This window comes from Muntiacus reevesi, chromosome 4 (assembly GCF_963930625.1).
Source record: "Muntiacus reevesi chromosome 4, mMunRee1.1, whole genome shotgun sequence".
In the NCBI taxonomy this organism is placed as follows: Eukaryota; Metazoa; Chordata; class Mammalia; order Artiodactyla; family Cervidae; genus Muntiacus; species Muntiacus reevesi.
The window spans coordinates 32590264-32612565 of NC_089252.1; the positions used below are offsets into that span (position 1 = coordinate 32590264).

The following is a 22302-nucleotide window of genomic DNA, read 5'->3' on the forward strand; positions in this document are numbered from 1 at the left end:
TGATGCTGTTCTTAGCTGCACACAGAAATTAGAGAGCAACTAATTTAGTAACTATCTCATGAAGGCCCTGTGCTAGCTAGCCCCATGGTCAGAGATGAAAACTTTGCTCCGCCCTTCACAAAGCTGAAATTAAGTGAGGCTTCAAGGCCATCAGGTAATATTGCTTTTTCTTTTCTTTTTTTTTTTTTTTTGGTGGAGCCATGGCATGCAGGATCTTAGTTCCCTGACCAGGGATTGAACCTGTGTCCCCTGCAGTGGAAGCGCAGAGTCCTAACCACTGGACCACAAAGGAAATCTGCTCTTCTCTCAAGAAAGGACACTTCAGCCTGAGAGGTTAAGTAACCTGGCCAAGCCACAGAGCTGGTGTGCGGAGTCAGGGTTTAAACCCACGTTTGCATGACTCAAAAGTCCACAGTCTTTCCACTTCATTGCACCCCTAACTTATCTATAACATCATGAAAGTCAAAAGGATAAGCTTCAGGAAAAATGGAGTGAGTCCTAGTGTCAAATGCTTCAAAGAGGTCAAGGGAGGCAGACGAAACCGGAAGCAGCTCCCTCCACCGCCCTGATCCTAGATACAACCACCAACCAACAGCTTCTCACTGTCAGTTCCAAAATAAAAGACTCTCTCAACTGTTTGTGAAGGAAAGGAGACACCTTTGGGAATTTCTCCTAGAAGGACCCAACTGGAAATTCCACCACTGAAGCTAGTGGAATTAAAAGGTCAGAAATGTCTGTTGTAGACTCAAGTCAAAATGTAAGTGGAAGAATAGAATTTTTTAAGAAGTCCTACAAAAGTACAAAGAATAATAAGCATGTAAGAGAGAGAAAAATAGGGTAAGAGTTATAGAAACGTTAAATATTGTGTAATCATGCAGTGTGTTCCACAGGGACCAATGAGTGATAGGAAATACACAGCAGATGCTCTCAGTGTGATTCTCCATGAATAAGATGCCTTGTGTTCTCAAAATATAGGGTGCTATGAACTAAACAGGGCTTCCCTGGTTAGCTCGGTGGTGAAGAACCCACCTGCCAATGCAGGAGACCCTGGGTCAGAAGATCCCCTGGAGGAGGAAATGGAAGTCCGCTTCAGTATTCTGGCCTGGAAAACCCCATGGACAGAGGACCCTGGTGGGCTACAGTCCATGAGGTCACAAAAGAGTTGGACACGACCGAGTGACTAAACAGCAACAACGATGAACTAAGCAGAGTGAGTTTACAAAGTTCATTCAACAAGAGTCATCACTCTCACCCAGCCAGCCCAGTCACTGGTCATTGCCCAGCTGATTGGAGCCAGAGATCTCCACTCTTCCAGATTCAACAAGAGGAGAGCATGAAGAATGCAGTCTCTTATTTACAAGCTGTGAGGCCTGCAAAAACTCTGCAGCGTCTATCTCTCCATTTGGTGATAAGTGATCTCCAGGGGCTCAGAGAGGGAAACTGTTTGGGTTTGCAAGTGTAGGTGTTTGTCCCGATTTCCTGCTCTCACAATGCTCTCATTTATTCCAGCAAATGCAGCCTGATGATTCACTGGAGACCAACTGTCATTTGTGCAGCTCCTTGGAGGTAACTCAGAGCTGGTGTTTGGGGTGTATGCAGATTGGCCCAAGTCTCAATAGCTCGTTAATTCCTAAACTGATGAATGAAGCAATGCTCAGAGTAGGAAGAAGTTGCCAGACTCTGCCAAAAGTCAAGCTTTTGCTCACAGTGTTTGGTTCTCGAGTTTCATTCTATGATCTCTCAGCCTAGCCCAGAGCCAAGGCTGTTGAACAAGGAATCTGGAAATCCAGGTTCCATATCAATTTGCAGGATTTAACCTCTTGAGACTCAGTTTCCTCAGCAGGACCTCACCAAGGTCCCTTCCATCTCTAAAGTTAAATGAACCCATGATTTAAACGAACAAGTGCACTTATGTATTTCCTCGATCAGACAACACCAAGAATAGGGGTCTCCCATCAACACCCAATGCACCAGCCATACAAGTAAAAACTGTATCTTCTCCCAGAAAATGCAAGAGAAGCAAATGAAAATTCAGAATGAATTTCAGAATTCAGAAAAATTCTGGGAAATAAGCTTAAAATACTTTTAGTATACCTAACGACCAATGAGAAGAGTTATACTAACATCAAAAAGTGTGAAACATCTTCCACACTTCCCTTGAAATATACACAAAATCTACATGAAGAAAAGTTTAAAATGCTGATGAGTATTTTAAAAAAATACTTAAACAAATGAAAACACACACTTCATCTTGGACCAGAATACTTAACAAAATAAGATATTGATTCTCTCAAAATTAATTTCAAATTTTAATATTATCCCAACAAAATACCAATGGGATTTTTAACTGAACAAAATGGTTCTAAATGGTTCTATTTTTCTACGAAAAATAAATAAGCAAAAATAGTGATCAAATTCTTATTGCTTAAGAGATTAATAAGAATGGGCTAGCCCTCTAACTATACGGAAAGGTATAATAGTCAAAACATTTCATACCGAAGAATGAATAAATTAACGATACAGAATAGAAAAATCCAGAAATAAACCCAAATATATATAAAAATTTTTATGTTAAATATATATTCACATAAGAATTTATATACATATGTACACATATACACATACAAGAATACATATACATATGAGAATCTACATTTTTTTTCAATTCCCATTTTGAATCAGTGGGAGGTACATGGGATTATTCAGGAAATGATGCTGGGACAATTAAGTTGCCATTTGGAAAAACATAGGTTAAATATATGTATACTCTACATGTTACAAACAACCAAAAACAAAAATTCCAAATGAAAATCCCAAAAGCAAAAATACAAAAGTCCTAGAAGAAAACATGAGATTTAAAAAAACAATTTCAACAGTGCAGACAGTTTTCCCAAATATTATACAAAATTGCAAACTCAGAAAAAATTGATAAACTGAATTACCGTTTTAAAAAAATCCTGATTCTTTTAAAAACACAAAGTCAAATGAAAAACCAGGAATAAATATCTTTAAAGTATATTTTAGGCAAGAAGCTAATTTCCTTCTGGCAAAGAACTTCTCAAATCAATGAGATAAATAACCCACTAGAAAAAAGAAGTAAAAAGAGCTAAAGAATATGAACAGAATTGAGAAGAGTTCACACAAAAGGAAATACACCTGGCTCTTATCATAAGAAAAGATGTTCAACCTCAGTCACAGTAAGATAAATGCAAAACAAAGCTCGGGGATAGTAAACGGACAAAAACCAGAATGTTTGATAACAGGCTCATTTGACTAAGGTAGAAAAGGGCACTCAAAACTGCCCGTGAGATTGCAAATAGGAAAAACCCCTAAGAGTAATTTGGCAATATCTATAAAAATTTTATAGGTAGAGATATCCCTTGACTCAATAATGCCACTTCTAGAAGCTGATCTTGTAGGTATATTTGCATAGGAGTGAAATGACACAGATATGGGATAGTAATTGCAACATTGCTTAAAAAGCAAATGATTGGAAACAAATGTTCTTCAGGAGGGTGCTGATTAAATAATGAACTACTCAGACATACTAAGTAAAAAAAGCAAAATGCAAAGCAATGTGTATAGTACACTACCACATGTGTAAAAAAAATGACTATTATAATGCGTGTGTATGCATGGATAGTTAATGTGCATAATCAATGCAAGAAATAAGTTGTATCTAGTACAGGAACTGAGTATTGGGAGAAGAGATCAAAGAAGGGCAATTGTTTTTCACTGTATTCCCACTTATAACATTTTACTTTTATACTATTCAAGAAGTTTCGATGAACACAAAGGCCCCCAAACTGGAGATTCTTCAGTCTTACACAGGACCTGCAGAATCAGATTCTCTGGGGCAGGAATCAGGGACTGCAATTCTAACAAGCACTGTGTGTGATTCTTGGGCAGAGAAGTTTGAGAAGCCCCAACGGATAACATCACTGGAAACGCAAGTTATCAAAATAATAATAGCAACAGTGATGTAAGCAGTAATGAACACTTCTTTGGAAAGATAAACCCCAAGACACCACTGCCAAAATCTTGCACAAGCTTTCCTGAAAAAAAGGAAAAAAATTCTTTGGCACAGCCAAGCATAAAAAGAGTTTACTCCATGACAAATTATTCCCTGTTCTCTCTGGTGTTCGGTTTTAACCACTGTTAATCCTTTCACTAGCTTTTAATACTTTAGCAAAATGCTTTACTCTCATCTTTTGAGCTAGGTAAGAACATAACAAGCCTCACTTGAAATTACATGAAAAGGAGAGAAGTGAAATATTCAAAGACAGCACACCTCCCAATTCACCACTTTTCAGCTAACAACTATGCACTTTCCGTGTTCTAAAGAAGCTCCCGACTGGGAGAAAGGAAGAAGTGTGTACATTCAATAGATTTCTGCAGTCTAGGCATGTCTGTGTTGCAAATCACAATTGTGTATTTCTGAGATGCTAGAGGGGAGGGCAAGGGCATAGCCTCAGGTTTCACATCGTTTTGGCTCCTCCTCGGTGTTCAGTTTCTTCCCCTTTAAACCAAGATGAAAAAACAGTATGCTGGGGGTGATTAGGAGCATGTGCTCCAGAGCCAGACGGCCAGGGTTCAATTCCCAGTTCTGCCACTGTGTAACTTTGGGCAAGTTACTTAACTTCTCTGTGGCTCGGCAGACACAACTGTAAAATGGGGATAGCACCACCTCATTCACTTGGCATGGGAATTAGCTACGTTGATATAGGTGCAGCACTTTGTATAGAAACTGGTAAGTGCTGGATATATACCTGTAATTACTATTTCAGATAAGTCGTAGACTGTCAAGTGGTAAAGAGACAGGGAGGAGAAACCTGTAATAGCTAAAAAGACACAGAAGGCAAACAACAATGAAAAGCTGGTTATTTCCAAGAAATAAAAACCCAACTACAAGATACTGAAGCAATGGGCCAAGCAAAGCAAAGCTGTTTTTTCCTTGTTCGGCTGATGCTCGGCGGCCAGACCTTTCCATTTTCCGGTCTGGGTCTGTATCACTGGATAAGTTTTATATCAGGGGCCTCCAACTCAGCAGGTCTGGCATTAGGGGGTGGCAGGACCTCTTACCGAGCCCCTGTGCCCATGACCATGACCAGGATCGCCACCCTCAGTGTCCCCAAAGGCAACAGGAGGACTTGACCTCCACAGAAAAACCCGAGGTGACAAGGAGCCTGGAAGAGCTCTAAAGGAATCCCAAATCCACTAGCTTCCCTGGTCATGGACTCTGGGAGCCCAGACGGGACCGCAGGCCCACCATGGCCTCAGTGCAAATAATCTGCACATGGGATTGTGGGCAGAAAAAGCAGATGGAAGGGACCCCCCCAAGACCACACTGCCTGCTTTCTCCATTTTATGGTTGCTGTGGAGACTGAGGTTCAGAAAGAGGAAATGACCCACCCCAAAGTTCAGCAATACCTAGGTGATTATCTCACCACAGGGACCACTGATAACTGAAAATAGAAGCCCTTCTACTAATTAAACATTATTTCATCTTTAATTGCCATATTTTAGCCATTCTTAAAAAAAAAAAGAATAAATATTCTTATTATTATGCATAATAAGTATCTCTTTAAAATAATGACATCAACCATCAAGCTAGCCCTTCCCTGTAACGACTGCTGAGCAGGGGGCATGGTGATGTATCAGCTGTCTTGCTAGTTCTCCAGGGCAGGCTGCAGAGATGCTGCGCAGAGCCTGGAGGGGTCACCACTCCGACCTGAATCTCAGAGCCGCCTCTCCATCATCCTAGCTTCCCTTTCAAAGCTATTTGGGACTACCAAGCATAATTTACTTATCCAAAGTTCCTACAAACTTACTTAGGCTCTCTGCCTAATATCCTATAGTTGAACCAACTGAAAACATGACTCCTTTCACATTTGACTCCTTTCAAACCACCACATGACTCCTTTCCTCTGCAGGTCCAGACAGTTATCACCTTGGCCATGACCCACTGCCCCCTTCCCCAGAGATCATAGCATAAAGGGCTTCTCAGAACCCAGCTCCAGCTAACGGTTCAGCCACCCAGAATCCAACCTGGAGTTTCAACTGACCAAAGCTGCAGATACCAAATTTTTACCCACAGACTGTGTTTTGAAAGATCTGGACTAGCAAGTTGATTAGTATTTGTTTCTCCTTTTAAATAATCCAAGTCACATCCAATAGTCCATCGGAGCGTTCAAACAGCAGAAGGCAACCAGTGTCGCCAAACTGACTTGCTGTTTCATCTCAGAACACTGCATTTTAATTATTCTGAGCTGCCTTGTTCTGAAAGAACATTTGATCTCTGCTCTGCCCTCCCACCCTCTGTCCACACACCTTCTCAGAGTCACAGGGATCCAAAGACCCTGGTGGTCAATGCAGGTAGATACCAGAGCCACCACACTGCCACAAATGGAGAGCAGCCTGGAATAGGGCTGAGCCAAAGGCTGACTGTATTGCCCTCCCAGCAGTCAAATTTATCTCTGATCTGAACCTACAGCAAATTTCCAAGGACTGGGGAAAACATTTCCCATGAGCAAGAAGTTAATTTATTTGCAGGGGAAAATGAATGGCTCCCTCCATAGGCACCAGGAAACAACACGAAGTGACCCTGAAGACAGACCCCAGACAGAGCCCTCAGTTATGTAAGATGGCCTAAACTCAGCCAAGGGTGACAGAGGACATAAATTTTGCGATGCTCAGTAAGGGGGTCTGAGGATTCTTTAAACTGAAGCACACCTTGTATTTAAATATACTCCCTAGTGAGAAATGACTTGGATTTTGTAGGTTATACTTTAGGGGAGAGTACTGAATTTGTGTACTTAGAAGAAATTATCAAACGTCTGCTTTAGACAATTACACGTAAGCAAGTTATCACTGAAAAGGTCAGATTAGAGGAGTCCGCTGTGTTAGGACAGGTTACAAGAAGCCCTCTCCCCGTCTTTCTGCCCCTTATATTTCATGAACTCCTTCCCTTTGTGTGTGTGTGTGTGTGTGTGTGTGTGTGTGTGTGTGTGTTTAAAAAGAAGCAGCACTTTAGAAACTAACTGGTATCTTAGGATTAGAAGGAGCAATATTTGAGACCATACTCAGAAAAAAAAAAAAAAAAAGACTCTCTGGAAGACTCTGTAAGAAAAATTCATTTTCCAATCAAAGTATATTAACTTGAATATCTCCCAACCCACCAGAAAGCACTCAAGGTAACGAGAACCGTAAGAGGAGGAAGGGGAAAAGAATGAGCCAGTGGGGGTAATTCTCTTCTGCTGTCAGGCCATACCACTTCTACAAAACAATCAGCCGAAACCAGACTGATATTTCTGAAGCGTCCATCTCTGCCACCAGCCACCCTGGGCTGAGGGCGGGCAGGGGGAATCCCTCACTCCACTCTGCCCCACTTTGTTCAAAAGTGCAGGTAAGCCAAGGGACACAACTCTCACTGATCATAAACTTCAGGTACCCATATGGAGTGAAAGTGAAAAGTGAAAGTTGCTCAATTGTGTCCGACTCTTTGCCACCCCATGGACTATAAAGTCCATGGAATTCTCCAGGCCAGAATACTGGAATGATATTCAGACTTTCCCTTCTCCAGGGGATCTTCCCAACCCAGGGATCAAACCCAAGTCTTATGCATTGCAGGCAGATTCTTTACCAGCTGAGCCACAAGGGAAGCCCAAGAATACTGGAGTGGGTAGCGCTCCATTTGGAGGAGTACCATATGGAGTGAGGCATGAGTAGCACCATATGGAGTGAGACATCCAAACCACTCATGCACTGCTAAGAGCTCACGCCCTTCCTTCAGTGTCAGAGTTCACACCGTGCTGGTTATGCACCAGACACTTCACATGGATTATCTCAGTCCTATGAGTTATATGTGTGTGTATGTTAAGTCGCTTCAGTCACATCCCTATGGACTGTAGCCCACCAGGCTTCTCTGTCCGTGGGACTTCCCAGGCCAGATTACTGGAGTGGGTTGCCATTCCCTCCTCCAGGGGATCTTCACAACCCAGGGATAAAACCTGCATCTCTTATGTCTCCTGCATTGGCAGGCAGGTTCTTTACCACTAGTACCACGACATGCTTTATGTTATGAGGAAAATGAAAGCTAGGTAGCTTGTCCAAGGTCACCAAGCTCTCCTTGCAGAGCAGGGACTTGAAACCTCGTGGTCTCACTCCAGACCTCACTCTCTTAACCACTGTCCCCACCCATCATAGGGTATCAGGGTACAAACGAGCTTCACTGACTTCTCCCCACACACACATCCCAGGCCTGCATCTGACTTCCAGCAACACCCCACCACAAAAGACGACTTCCCTTCTCCTGGTTCAGACTGGACTCCACAGACAGGCTGTAATCAGTACATCATTTACAGAGGCGTCATGTTTAGGGAGCCAAAATAAAAGGCCATCATTTTGTATTGTCAAACAGCCTCCCTATTGAAACTCATGCTGCAATGTAGAAAAAGAGAGGCTACTCAAACCATTTTCTATCTTCTGCTGAGTATAAAGACTTTAACTTCACATGAGCTTGGAGATGTCACCACACTCTGTAAAAGGGAGGAACTAGGAAAGAAATTCTTCTGTCTCTGGACCACAGAGTATATTTCACTCAGTGGAAAAGAAACTCTGGATTTTTTCAATGTTTTTAAGGTTTGATCCTAAACAGAATGTTTATAATTGCAGATAATGTCATATAATACTGGGTCTTTTTCACTTATAAAATTGTCCTCAATGCAATGAAAGTGGAAACTTGACTCCATGTGGCAACTTCAGATGAATCAAGGTATAAAGCAGCTCCAAGAAGAGAATTCATTGAAAGTCTGTAAGACCATTTGCAAATATCACATGTACTTGCTTTATATGAATGTCTATAGCCATACACAGTATCAAAATGAAACTAGAAGGGAAGGAATTCACTGTACAGAAGACAAAACAATACCCTTTTTATTTTTAAAACTCTGGTGAAATAGGTTTCCATATGACATCCCATTTTTTAAAAAATTAACGTAAACCAACCTGCCTGTGGGTTAGTCACACTATAGAGACTTCATCATGGTGTGTACAGATGCCTAAAGTATTTACAAATGTTATCTGTTAGGTAGTAAAGTTTTGTTGCCATTTTTCCAGCACATATTCCACAGTAAAATAAAGGGGAGATACTGGTGTTCTTATACAAAAATTCTTAACAAGTGGATAAAGGCAATTTACCTGAGAGAAGATTTGTTCTTGAAATATTTTTTTCACAACTGGAAATATAGAAATGGGATGTAGTTGTAAAAGAAGCATAAGAATGTCTAAGTTTACATTTTCTTCTTTTAAATTATTTAAGTACCATTAAGTTAAAATGTTTACATTCATTATAAAAAATGTTGTTAAATCTTTTATGCAAATGATTTAACACTGATTGCTGCAACGCAAATTGCACTTTTTAAAAAAATTATTGTTTACATGGAAGAAAAATATCTTTTGTTTGCTACCCTGTTTACAAATTCGGACTGACTTCGGGTCAGTCGCACAATGTGAACTTTGAGAAACGTCAGTCACAGTGTATGTTACAGTTACGATGCAGTCCTGCAAACTGAGTGATATTTTTGAAGAGACCTCAAGAACCGACTCAGCCTCCGGAGGTGTGTACCAAACGAAGGATCTTCTCCATGAACGCGCGGGAAATCAGGGACAGGGCTGTGGAAAAGGGGCGGAGAAATTCTGGAATAACCAAAACTGATCAGAAGAAGCACATGATTTGGGGCAATACACATAAACTTTGGTTTAAAAATCTCTTTCAATATTCCATGGCAGGCAAGGCCCCGGGCGTAGTTCCGGTTTCTGCATGTGTCACGATGGACATCCAATCCCCTGGCCGACCCAGAGACCAGCTGCCTGGAATTGGCTCCCGTGGCCAGGGAGGCTGTGCGCTGCCCCGGTCCTTCCCTGGAGAGGCGGTCCCTCTTCTCCCTGGGTCTTCAAGACAGGGCCCCGGGGGCAAGGCAGAGCACGCCTCTCGGGAGATTCATCTCTTTCAAATAAAGGCACAGAAATCATGTATCAGAGGAAGAAGTCTGGTCAGCATCCTCGGCCCAGTCCGGACTGCTTGCCAAGAGGATCCATGAAGGCGATCCCACGGGCCGGCAGCATCCTCCTCCGGTCCCCGCGGCCGCTCAGGCCAGGGCCAGCGCGCACCAGGAATCCTGCCTCACCGACGACGTGACTTCGGCCGGCGAGGCCAGGCTGACGCCGATGTACAGCCCGTCTTGACCTGAGTACTTCAGCTCGCTGTTCTCGGGGTTGGCGCTGTCCCCGGAACCAGACATCACCGAGCCGCCTGCCTGGTGGAAGAGGGGGATAGAGAGGAGGAGAGAGATAGTTAGAGGTGTGTCAGGCAGGGCTTCCCTGGGGGCTCAGTGGTAAAGAATCCACTGCCAGTGCAGGAGACACGGGTTCGATTCCTGATCCAGGAAGATCTCACTTGCAGCGGAGCAACTAAGACTGTGCACCTCAACTACTGAGCCTGTGCTCTAGAGCGGGGAGCCACAACTCCTGAACCCCACGTGCCCCAGAGCCTCTGTTCCACAACAAGAGAAGCCACCGCAACCAGAAGCCCAAGCACCGCGACTAGAGAGGAGCCGTCGCTCGTCACAACTATAGAAAAGCCTGAGCAGCAATGAAAAAAATAATCAAAAATATATTAAATTATTATTTTTTAAAAATATGTCAGGGAGAGACAGAGACGATCGAGATGGTTAGACTAGCAGGCAGAGCTGCTCACTGGGCGGTGAGATGCCCTTGACCCAACCCTGGTGATTTTCAGTTCTTAGAATCAGCCTCCTGCTCATGTTATTAACTCATGGCAGGAACCACCCGGCAAGATTTGCATGGACACAGGTAGAAGGGGAACTGGAGGCAGCCTATTTGTAAAAAGTGCCAAATGCTCAGGTCTCTGACAGTGAAACAAACCACACCACATAGGTCCACAGGCCCTAAGGATGCCCGCACGTTCTAATCTCTGCAAAAGAGAAAGTGCAGAGCACTGCATGGACGCGCGCACACACACACACACACACACACACACACAGAGCAGAACCATGAGGCTTAGCAGTTCTATTAAAGTCTAAGAAGGGAAAGATACATAGTTCAGCAAGGCCTGATAAATGAAATTTTTGGGCACTGACTTCATGGAAAATTAACCCATGCATACACAGGCTTTAATTCTTCCCAAGAAGAACAGGTCCTGTTTGAAGCAGGCCACACGATAAAGAAAATGCTAGCATCTTATATCTGTCACGATCATGACAATTGTTTCTTGAAGCAAAAGGTCATTTTTCTCATTTCATTCCTTCCATCTAAATTAAAACGTCAAATAGCAAACATGATATAATTTAGTAAAATCAAATCAAAATAACTAAAATCATGTTTAGATCATGGTTTGAGAATACAGTTGCATTTGGCTTTTTTTTTTTTTTAATCTAACCAAACTCACATACTTTTAAATCACTTTGTCCTCCTTCTAAAGCACTGTAGTTGTTTAGTCATTAAGTCATGTCCAACTCTTTTGAGATCCCATGGACTCTAGCTCAGAAGGCTCCTCTGTCCATGGAATTTTTAAGGCAAGAAGAGTACTGGAGTGGGTTGCATTTCCTTCTTCAGGGGATCTTCCCAACCCAGGGATCAAACCCGCGTCTACTTCATCATAAGGCAAATTCTTTCCCACTGAGCCAGAGAAGCCTGGTATTTCTTCTGAATTTTCAGGCTTTCCATAAACTACAGGATATTTGTTTTTCTGACACAGGTAGAACATCTTGCACTTTTCAAAGCATTTTTTTTTTTACATTCACAAGCCCATTAAATCCTAAAACATCCATCTGTCTGGCCAAGCTGATGTTACATCCACTTCAGAGAAACACAGGGCACCAGACACAGAACAAATGAATGGAAGTTTCCCAGAGTGTCCCTGGCTCCACTCAGGGGCCTGGAAGTGGATGCAGTCCTACCCTCTCCTCTCCGGAGAAGATCTGGTTTTGTCTCAAACACTCAGAATAACTGTATGGGGCCGAGAGGCAGGACTGCAGGAAGTCCAACCACGGAACTTCCCTCCAGCCGGATAGGCCGAAACCGGCCCCTCCACGGCTAACCAACCCTTCCCATGCCTGGCAAAAAATGAAGGTTTGTGAAAATCCAGCAACAGCACACCCCACCAAAACTTCTTTTTAAATAACACGAGCTTAAAGATGTAAACAAAGGGCTCTGGGTGCCTAAAAAAAAGGAAGTTTCACAAACTCATTGAGATGTCTAAAATTTAAAGTAGGTTCTTGTGAAATAGATGAAATAACCCTGTTAAACAAACTAAAGCTATGGATTTACATACACATACAAATATGGTGGCCTTCCCAGGAGGCTCAGGGGTAAACAATCCAACTACAGTGCAGGAGATCCTGGTTTGATCCCGGGGTCAGGAAGATCTCCTAGAGGAGGGCGTGGCAACCCACTCCAGTATTCTGGCCTGGAGAATCCCATGGACAGAGGAGCCGGGTGGGCTACAGTCCATGGGGTTGCAAAGAGTCAGACACGACTGAAGCGACTGAGCATGCAAATATGGTGATTCCTTTTAGAAAACCTCAGCTATAAGCAAACTAACCATGGATCCAGACTTAACTCCCGAAGAAATACATGAAAGGATGCTATTCAATTATAAAAGGAGTCTTCATTTTAGAAAAGAGCTATCACACAACTAGCAGAGTGAGGTCTCTTGTACACAATTGTCATATCCAGCTTTATATTACCTACCTATTCTCTGCAAAAAGCATTTTCTTCCCATTTGTCTGACCAATCTGACTTCACCACAGTGAGTGCTGCTTTCTGGAATGGAGGGGTGAATGAATGGACTGGCCCAGGAAGCAGCTCACCTCAAATGGCCAGACGTGCTGTGCTGTCACGGCAAGTCACAACCAGCAACTTCAGCAGGGTACATCAGAGCCAAGCAGTGGGGCCATGAGCCCCAGACACACTCACTCCCAGCTTGGGTGGGGAAACCAGGACAGATACACTCAAAAGTAAGACCGCTCAACAGCTGTCATGAGTTTATGACTGTCTGAGACAGGAAGGTGGAACCAGAGGTCGGAAAAGGAATTGCAAAGAAAGGATACCTGGGGGACAGCCGCAGACAGCCTGCACGGTGGGACCAGCTCTGGCTTTCCTATTCTACCCTGGTTTCAGCCACCCACCTCCTTAGCCTCCTCCTCAGGAAACCAGCCCTACCTCAAGTATGTTCACGACAATTAAATGAGCTAATGTTTGCAGACGCGTCAGAATGCCTTGCCATGTTAAACATTCCTTCAAGGGAAGCTATTGTTGTGGGTGAGGAAAGGGTGTTCAAAATTGGAAGAATGCAGGATGTGGGGAGGCCTGCTCGCAAGACAAGACGGCTGAAAGGGAAGGACATGAAGCAACGAGTCAGAAGAGGCTGTGGGAGAGGGAAACTGGAGAGTCCGACCTAGAACTTTCTCAGTTTCCTCACCTGGAAAATAGAAATAAACAGGCAGCTACATCAGGAAATTGTTGCAAAGGTTAAATTAGAAAATATAAAGAGAGCCCTTGTCTCTGACTGAGTATGTGCATGCTACTATGAAAAAGTGTTAGTCACTTAGTCGTGTCCAACTCTTTTTGACCCCATGGACTGTGGTCTCCGTGTAGGGGAACCTGGTGGGCTACATACAGTACATGGAATTCTCCAGGCAAGAATACTGGAGTGGGAAGCCCATTCCTTCCTCCAGGGCAATCTTTCCGGCCCAAGGATCCCCTGCATTGCAGGCAGATTCTTTACCATCTGAGCCACCAGGGAAGCCGTATGTTATTCTGAGAATTTTGTTATTGTGGTGAAGGAGCATGGACCTAATGAAATCTCCCCAATGTCATTCTTCACCAGACAATTTGCAGCCATGGATGGGTGGGAGCAGCCCTAAGAACTCAACCAGAGCTAAGTTCACTGCAACTAGGACATTATTCTAACCATTGATGATGGCTCTCCCCAGAAAGAAAACCAGGCCCTCCTGCACACCCCCCTTCAAAAGGGTCACTGGCCCTTTAACAAATAAGCCGCATTAAAGAAATATTAATACCCTGAATACTATTCTTACACCTGAACAACAGTCCTAAAAGCTACTACTGAAATGCTTATTGTCTTCTTTGTTCAGACAAAAATGTTATATGGCAAGCAAATCCCAAATTACATGGGTGATGTGCTCCTGAAAAAAATATCAACTTTGAAATCAAAAGCAATTATCTGTTCCCTGTGAGAAAAAAAATAAGTACTTGTGCCCAAGGTTTGAGAAACTTAATTTTTAAATGAGGATATACTATTTAAGGGCTTCCCTGATAGCTCAGATGGTAAATAATCTGCCTGCAATGCAGGAGAGACCTGGGTTTCATCCCTGGGTCGGGAAGATTCCCCTTGAGAAGGGAATGGCTACCCACTCCAGTATTCTTGCCTGGAGAATTCCATGGACAGAGGAGCCTAGAAAACTACAGTCCATGGAGTCTCAAAGAGTCGGACATGACTGAGTGACTATCCCTTTCACTTATCACATACTATTTAAGCAAGGAATATGGCAATGCACAGCATTTTTTTTTATGTCAGTCATACCTCAATTTAAAAAAATTGAAATTTTATGTCATGATACATAATGAGATCGTGATAAGATCAGATGGGATAGATAATGCCAGACCCCTCCATCGCTGATTGGCGGGGCTACACTCTGGCACTAGCCTTAGAAGGCAGTTAGCAGAACCCATCAAGAACTTTATACCTTTCTGAGTGCTGTAATTTCACTTCTGGAAATGGATTATAAGGAAAGAATTCAAAGGGAGGGAAAGACGCCCCACAGGAAGACATCCATTGCAGGGTTATTATAACAGTGGAAACCATGGAAATAATCTAATGCCTCATAATATGGGGATGGTCTGGGAAAGCAAGGGATATCCGCTCAGTGAGCAATTATGCAATTATTGAACCCAATAAGATCCTGTAATGCAATGTTAATCGAAAAACCACAGGAAAGAAATTCTAACTAAATCATAATTACAACGTATCCATAGGCATACATAGGTATTTCAAGAGAACCCAGGTGAGGAGGTGAGGGACCAGCTGCAAGGGCCCAACCTATTACTAGCCATCTGTAGCTTCCTTTTGAATATTTTAATGGAGTGGCACAGCGCAGTCTAACTCTGGGGGAGAGTGGAAGACATTAGGTCTGGAAACGCAAGGCACCAGCGCTTGAGAAATGAGCCAGGCTGGACAGAATCATAAAGTAGCATGAAAAGCAAGGAGGAATCAGAATGAAGGGAGGATCAGAAGGGCCCCCACGCATCCTGAAGTCACCTCCACACAGAATGGAACTTGGCCAGTCATACACGTGTGAACACAGTTTCAGGTACCTGAAAACATCACACAGAATACAGAGATGGGTCCATCAGTATAACCTGAGCTCTTGAAACTGGCATCTAACTGCAGAAGAAGTCTAGAACTGGCATAACTCTCCTTCTTAAGAAACCTGGCTTGTCATGTTGTCATGTTAAGTATCTTCCCCTCACTGGGCATATGCAAGCTGCCTCTCAAAAAGCAGTTTATTATGTTTGCCGGTCGGAGGGATGGGGGAAGGGATACTTAGGGAGTTAGGGATGGACATGTACACACTGCTGTGTTTAAAATGGATAACCAACAAGGACCTCCCTTACAGCACAGGGAGCTCTGCTCAGCGTTATGTGGCAGCCTGGATGGGAGGGGAGTTTGGGGGAGAATGGATATATGTATGATTGAGTCCCTTCACTGTTCACCAGAAACTATTACAACATTGCGAATCAGCTATGAAAGGGAGTCATTCAATTGTATCCGACTCTTTGTGACCCCATGGACTATACAGTCCACGAAATTTCTCCAGGTCAGAATACTGGAGTGGGTAGGCTTTCCCTTCTCCAGGGGATCCTCCCAACTCAGAAATCGAACTGAGGTCTCCTGCACTGCAGGCAGATTCTTTATCAGCTGAGCTACCAGGGAAGATTTTATAATCGGCTATATGCCAAAACAAGAAGTTTTAAAATAAAAGTTAAAAGGAAAAAAAAAAGAGAGAGAGAGAGAATCAGTTCAATTTGGGGAGAAAATCAGAGATCACTTATTACGACCCTGGACCCAGCACAGACACACACAAAGACAAGTCTAACTGTCAACCGGGTAAGGTTTTCTCACATCTACTTAATCCCTGAAAGGATCAGTACGCAGACATCTCAAAGCAGGCACGTCACTAACCTAAACCAGTCTAATCCCCCAAAAGTTCCTGAACAAAAGCAGGAGAGAGCTCTCCGGACGCCCACAGCCGAGCCATCCTTCCTCCTCCGGGAGGCAGCCTGGCCAGCCCAGGTCCTGGCTCTCTCTCTGATCAAAGTGCAACCCGAGGGTGGAGCAGAAATCTGTTCTGTGTTTCCACTCCCAGCTTATCGGCCTCCACCCTCCCACAGACTGAAAATGGAGGCACTTCCTGTTGAAAAGAATGTGTTATCAGCCCCGACCCAGGCCGGGCTTAGCACTGAAAAGCAGGCCAGGTCAGATGGGGGACCCAGAGCAACCAGCCGGACACCCCACCTCCTACAGGAATAAATTAATTTAGGGACAAGTAGCAGCTGCAGACGCGAACATGGAAAATCTCCCCTGGCCTGTGAGGCGACACAGTGATTTCTGGCTCACCCAGGCTGTTTTCCCGTGAGAATGAGCCTTCGCTCATTTTTCAGACACAGATCTGCAAAGTCGAGGATTTCTGACTCGGTGAGCTCCTCCAGAGGATGCCCAGCGGCATCTGAGCACACTGGGGTTCGCCAGGGCTTCCCTGGTAGCTCAGTCAATAAAGAGACCTCGATAAAGAGACCACCAGGAAAGCAGGAGGCCAGGGTTCGACCCCTGGGTTGGGAAGATCCCCTGGAGAAGGAAATGGCAACCCACTGCAGGGTTCTGGCCTGGAGAGTCCCCAAGGGCAGAGGAGCCTGGCGGGCTCCTGCCTGGAGTCCGTGTCAGTCAGTTCTCTCTTTTCCTTCACTCATCACATCCCATGAGAGGCAGGCCCAGAGAAAACCTCCTACGGTATGAGGGAGCAGTCCTGGGAAGGTGACACGTCAGAGCAAAGGGAACCCTAAAAGGACACAGCCTGTCCAGGAGAATTACAGAGGTTCTCTGGCTTGTGGATTATAAATTTTGTTTTTGAAGAAGCAAACCAAAAAAGAATGGGCTGATCTGGAGAAACAAACCCAGCACCCCGGACAGGTTGGGGGAAGTGTGATCATTCCCAGAGCACAGGACTTTGAAGATGACCACACTGCCTCCTCCGCATGGGCTCAGGCTGTCAGCTTCCATGGCATCTGGCCTCTCCTTTCTACACCTCTAAGTAAGCTGTGGTTACAGCTATTTCCTGGGTGAGGGGAAGCCAGCCACCTCTCACTGCCAAAGCTGTCTTCTCCGCTAGGGCTTCCCGGGTGGCTCAGTGGTAAAGAACCCACCTGCCAAGCAGGAGACTCTGGATCCTTGGATCGGGAAGATCCCCTTGAGGAGGAAAGGGCAGCCCACTCCAGCATTCTTGCCTAGAAAATCCCCATGGGCGAGGAGCCTGGGAGGCTACATACAGTCCATGGATCACGGAGTGGGGCACGAGTCAGCAACTAAACAATAATGCAGATAGATACGAGAGATGTGGGTTCAATCCCTGGATTGGGAAGATCCCCTGGAGGAGGGTACAGTAACCCACTCCAGCATTCTTGCCTGAAGAATCCCATGGACAGAGGAGCCTGGTGGGCTACAGCCCATAGAGTTGTAAAGAGTCAGACACAAATAGAGCCACTTAGCCCAGACTGCTTTCGTAACCTCTAGGTTAGACCCTGTGGGGCTTCACAGCAGCCTTCCTCAAAAAAAAAAGAAGAAAGAAAGAAAGAAAAACTAACGTATGTTTCAGCAAAAGTAGAAACACTTTCAGATAAACCTTAACTCCCATGGTCATTTCAGTTGGATGGAGGGAAGAGAGGCAAGACACAAAAGTGACCCAGTTGACAGTTGCGGAGGTAACACCAGGAAGCTACACAAACACACACAGGTTCTGTCTCCACCAGGACGTGTGAGAGCCATCCATCACAACAAAACCTCGAATTCTCCCACAACTGCTCAGCAAAGCTCAAGAAGAGAGTGTCACGGTCACCTCAACCGATGACCCAACTCAGTGTTTTGCAGAAGAGTTTCTTTCTTTATAATTTAGCAAACAGATTCCTTACTGAGAAGAGTTCATCAGCCACCCCTTTGACCCCTCTTCCCCCTTCCGGGCCTGAGTTGGCCGGGTTACATCCATAGGCTAAACGCTGCAATTTTTAAGGAGGAAAAGAATTCTTCTATAGACACACTCTACTCTGGGCAAAGGAGCAAACCGTTTTACACGTCCATACACACAAACAGCAAGAATGTTGTGACGAAGGCTTGGCCCCAAGTTTACAAGGACCCTGGGTTTATCAGTAAGAGCCTGATGTACTGAGTTGGCCAAAAAGTTCCTTTGTTTTTTTCCCCAGAACTTCCATAAGATGTTATGGAAAAATCCTTTTTGGCCAACCTGATACAAATTGCAGGGGGAAAGGGTTTCTCCCACAACTTGAAGTCACTGGCCTCCTGAAGAAAAGGTTTATCTTCTGAAATGAACCAAAATGGATGACTTAGTCGTATTCAGTGGTAAAAGATCCAGTGGCAAGATAAAAATTAGCTATAGGAGCTTGGATGAGCCCCCTGCTCTGGCCATCTCTGCTAGACAAAATGGACAGCAGTCCATGAACCCAGCAACATTGACAAGAAAGCATTATGGAAAAAAAAAAAGTAAGCAAGCATTATGAAACTGCGAAGAATCACAACAAATGAAATATCATTGCTATCAGGGAAATAAAAGTATCAAAACACAGTTACTTTGTTAACATAATAGCTTTATGTCTCTAAATTCCCTCCATGAAGAAAGTAAAGATTTATGTCTAATGTCTTGGGATGGAAAAAAAAAATGCCATGCAAATAAAGCACATCACTATCAACTTCCAAGGTCATATTTAAACAGTGCTAGTCATCCTGAACTTCAAAGCTGTCTGCAGGCATCTCCCACTTATGCTACACGCTATTCCTAAGGACCAGATGGTGGGAATTATTTTTCCCCTTTAGTGAAGGGAGGAAAACAGGGGCTTTACAAAACCTTGGCAGCTCACTATAGTCACACACAGAACTGGAGCTAGCGCCTGGCTGCCTGACTGTGTCGTTCCAGCTGTTAATCCATGAACCCAGAGAATAAACTTCAGACCATACTCAGGCTCCATCATGAATCAGGTGACTAAATACAAGGAGAGCTTTCAATTACAAGTATTGTTTCCCTGGTGGTTCAGCAGTAAAGGATCCCCAAGCGATGCAGAAGACGCAGGAGACCAGGGTTCGATCCCTGGGTGGGAAAGATTCCCTGGAGGAGGGCACGGAAATGCACTCCAGTATTCTTGCCCGGAGAATCCCATGGACAGAGGAGCCCGACAGGCTACAGACCGTGGGGTCGCAAAGAGTCTGAAGCAACTGTGCGCTTGCTCACATGCTACGTTTAACAGGATAAAAATATGATTCTGGAGCGTGTGCTCCAGCTCAGGTCAAACCATGCATGCTAACAGCTACCAAAAGGGGCCGTACACCAAGCAAATTATCATTGAAACATTGTCAAGTAATGACTTGGAATCGTTTACTCAAAAGACTCCAACAGGACATTGAAATCAATATCTGTTATTTGTTCAAATCTTTCTTAAAATCTGGGGTGAATAAAATCATCTCTTTTCACTTCAGCTCACAGACCCTTGAGTATGTGCCCTGATGTTGTAGGTAGCTGAATCATGAATGATCGCCTGTGTCAAGACCTGTCTTTGGAGATGCTTTTTTAAATTATTCAAATTTCAAGGAAAATTAACAAATTGGTCTAAACGCAGAGCTAACAGATTGTATTTAATTCATATCCATTAGATCTTCATATTGCTAGTAACTCTTTTGGCAGACACCCATGAAATGCATAATAAATTACTTTTTGTTCCAGTAAAGGAATTCATTTTCTTCGAAGATTCATTTAGCAATAACATTTCAGGGCACCCTTAGCCAGATTTCTTAAATTTGGCTGTGTTTTCCCGTAACATTATTTCATGTTTTGTGACAATTTTGTATATTCTTATAGAGGCGGAAGAAAAAAAATCGCAGAGTTGTGTTCTGAGATGAATCTAACTTGAGGCCATAACAACTCACGCTTATTCTTTACCTAGCATTCTAGCTTTCAGATTGTGACAATGAGTCACTTATTAAACAAACCACAGTACTGTGATAAATTGGGTGGACACATAGGTTACAAACTTATTTAAAGAGTGATACAGCTTTACTGTTGCCTAACAGGCATACAGACTCATTGGATATTAGTGTAGTTAAGTGCATTTCTAACCACCATCCTCCTCAGGACACAAGCACACAAGAAGAAAAAGAAAAAGGAAAAACGGGAAGTCTAGAAAAGGCCCTCAAATCAAAATGAAACTATGCAAACTCCACATGCTTCCACGTTCCTTGCCAGCGTGACGTGTGACTTTCTCAGTGAAGGCCAATGTGGTCAGACAGGAACGTGAGTGAGTTATTAGAAGGGGCTGTGAAAGAAGAAAAGAAAGGGAGCCTGGCACGTAAGGAGCGTGAAGATAAAATGCCAACAAAATATTTATGTTCATGGCTTGCAGCAAGTGGCGAGTGGTATATTAATAACTGCGATGATGGGCCGACTCCCTGGGAGCGGTGGGAGACGTCGGCTCCAGCCCCGGCTGCAAGGCGGGCTTGTCTTGTGACCTTATGGAGTCACTCCGGATCCTGGTTTACAAATGAGCCCCTCATAATACCTAAGTGCAACTCTCTCCCAGACCCTCGTGTGAGATTAATGCCTTTTTAACTCTTTTTATTCATTTAGAGAAAAAAAAAATATCTTGGACTATAAACTGTTGGGTGGGGGAAATGGATGCTTGTCTCTTTAAGAAATGCTTTTTAATGATTTTGTAAAAATTAAATTTAAGGCAATTTGCTTATTCTGCAAATTCCAACTCACTTGGCACTCACTAAGCATGGGTTTAAATCCCACTTCAAAAGGATTTTGGTACCTCGATCTTGTATTTCAAGGGAGACTTTTTACCATCACATTAGGCATGTCAACAACAGTAAATTTACCTATTATTTTTTTTCCCATTACCCAGCTAAAAAGCCCTAGAAATGCAATGGGTTTTATTGATAAGTATATTTAACAAGAAAATGTATACAATGTAGCTTATATATTTGGTCATGAGCAAATCATTTTTCTATGGTGCTATTTCTCCTACCTGTACCATCAGCCAAAACTAACCAAAATTACTCAGATTTCTTTAAGAAAATGCCATTTCTTCCCTCTAAAGACTTCAACAGTGCATATAGTATCACACATGAATTCAGCGTGCTATAAGGGTAAAAACACTTACTCTGCATCTGCCAGGCCTGGATCCAATTCCAAGCCCAACTCTTAATCTGATACATAACCTTGGGCCTATTATTGAGTGTCACTCCCCAAAATAGAAAATAGAAAAAGATACCTCATTTGTACAGTGATAATTGGGAATAAAAAAGATACATGAAAGAACTGGAACATAAAAGGTACTTGGGAGAAGTTAGTCTCCTGCCTTCCTACGTCCCAGAATCTTACAAATGAGAAAGTACAAGAAACGGAAAACGCCTCAAAGCAACCATTATGGTGATTAATCCACCAACACCCGATTCTCGGAGCGCCCTAAAGGTGTGTGTGGAACATTCAATGTAAGAGTCAAGCAGGAACTTTTGGCCCCCACTTCAGCAGCCTCTTAAATCTTTCTGACACATGAGGTCTGCTGAGTGAAAGCAACTCGGACTGTATGTATGTAGGTCCTTTGTGAATGTTCCTTTCAGCTATCTAACCACTATAGGGATAATTAATAATAATAGAAGCTATAATTGTGTGACCAATCATTATGTCGAGTAAATCCAAAGTGATTCAACTACTCAGGGGAAAAGACAGTGGAATATAAAACTTACTAACAAAGAAAGAAGCTACGTGACTCAAGGGATGTTTTCCCGTTTTCATCATAGGATGCAAATATTAACATATAAAATAAAATCCATAAAAAGAATATAAAATATTAACTTGCCAAGTACCTAACCTTTCTTCAGAGGCCTTATAAAGACATCCAGACAGCCCAAGAAATGTCAGT

The 22302-nt window shown here is 43.5% G+C and overlaps 1 protein-coding gene and 1 non-coding gene across 3 annotated transcripts in view; both read right to left on the reverse strand.

Annotated features, from left to right (window-relative positions):
• Positions 1-219: 219 nt before the first annotated feature.
• Positions 220-292, reverse strand: TRNAG-UCC (transfer RNA glycine (anticodon UCC)). The gene has a single exon. It is a non-coding gene; the product is annotated as a tRNA-Gly (tRNA).
• An 8537-nt stretch (positions 293-8829) lies between these two features.
• GATA6 (GATA binding protein 6) overlaps positions 8830-22302 on the reverse strand; it is a 31998-nt gene continuing 18525 nt past the window's right edge. For both annotated transcript variants that reach the window (XM_065935145.1, XM_065935146.1), the window contains exon 7: positions 8830-10316. In XM_065935145.1, coding sequence (XP_065791217.1) covers positions 10149-10316 — 168 coding nt within the window. In that variant the 3' untranslated portion in view covers positions 8830-10148. The remainder of the gene's footprint in view (positions 10317-22302) is intronic.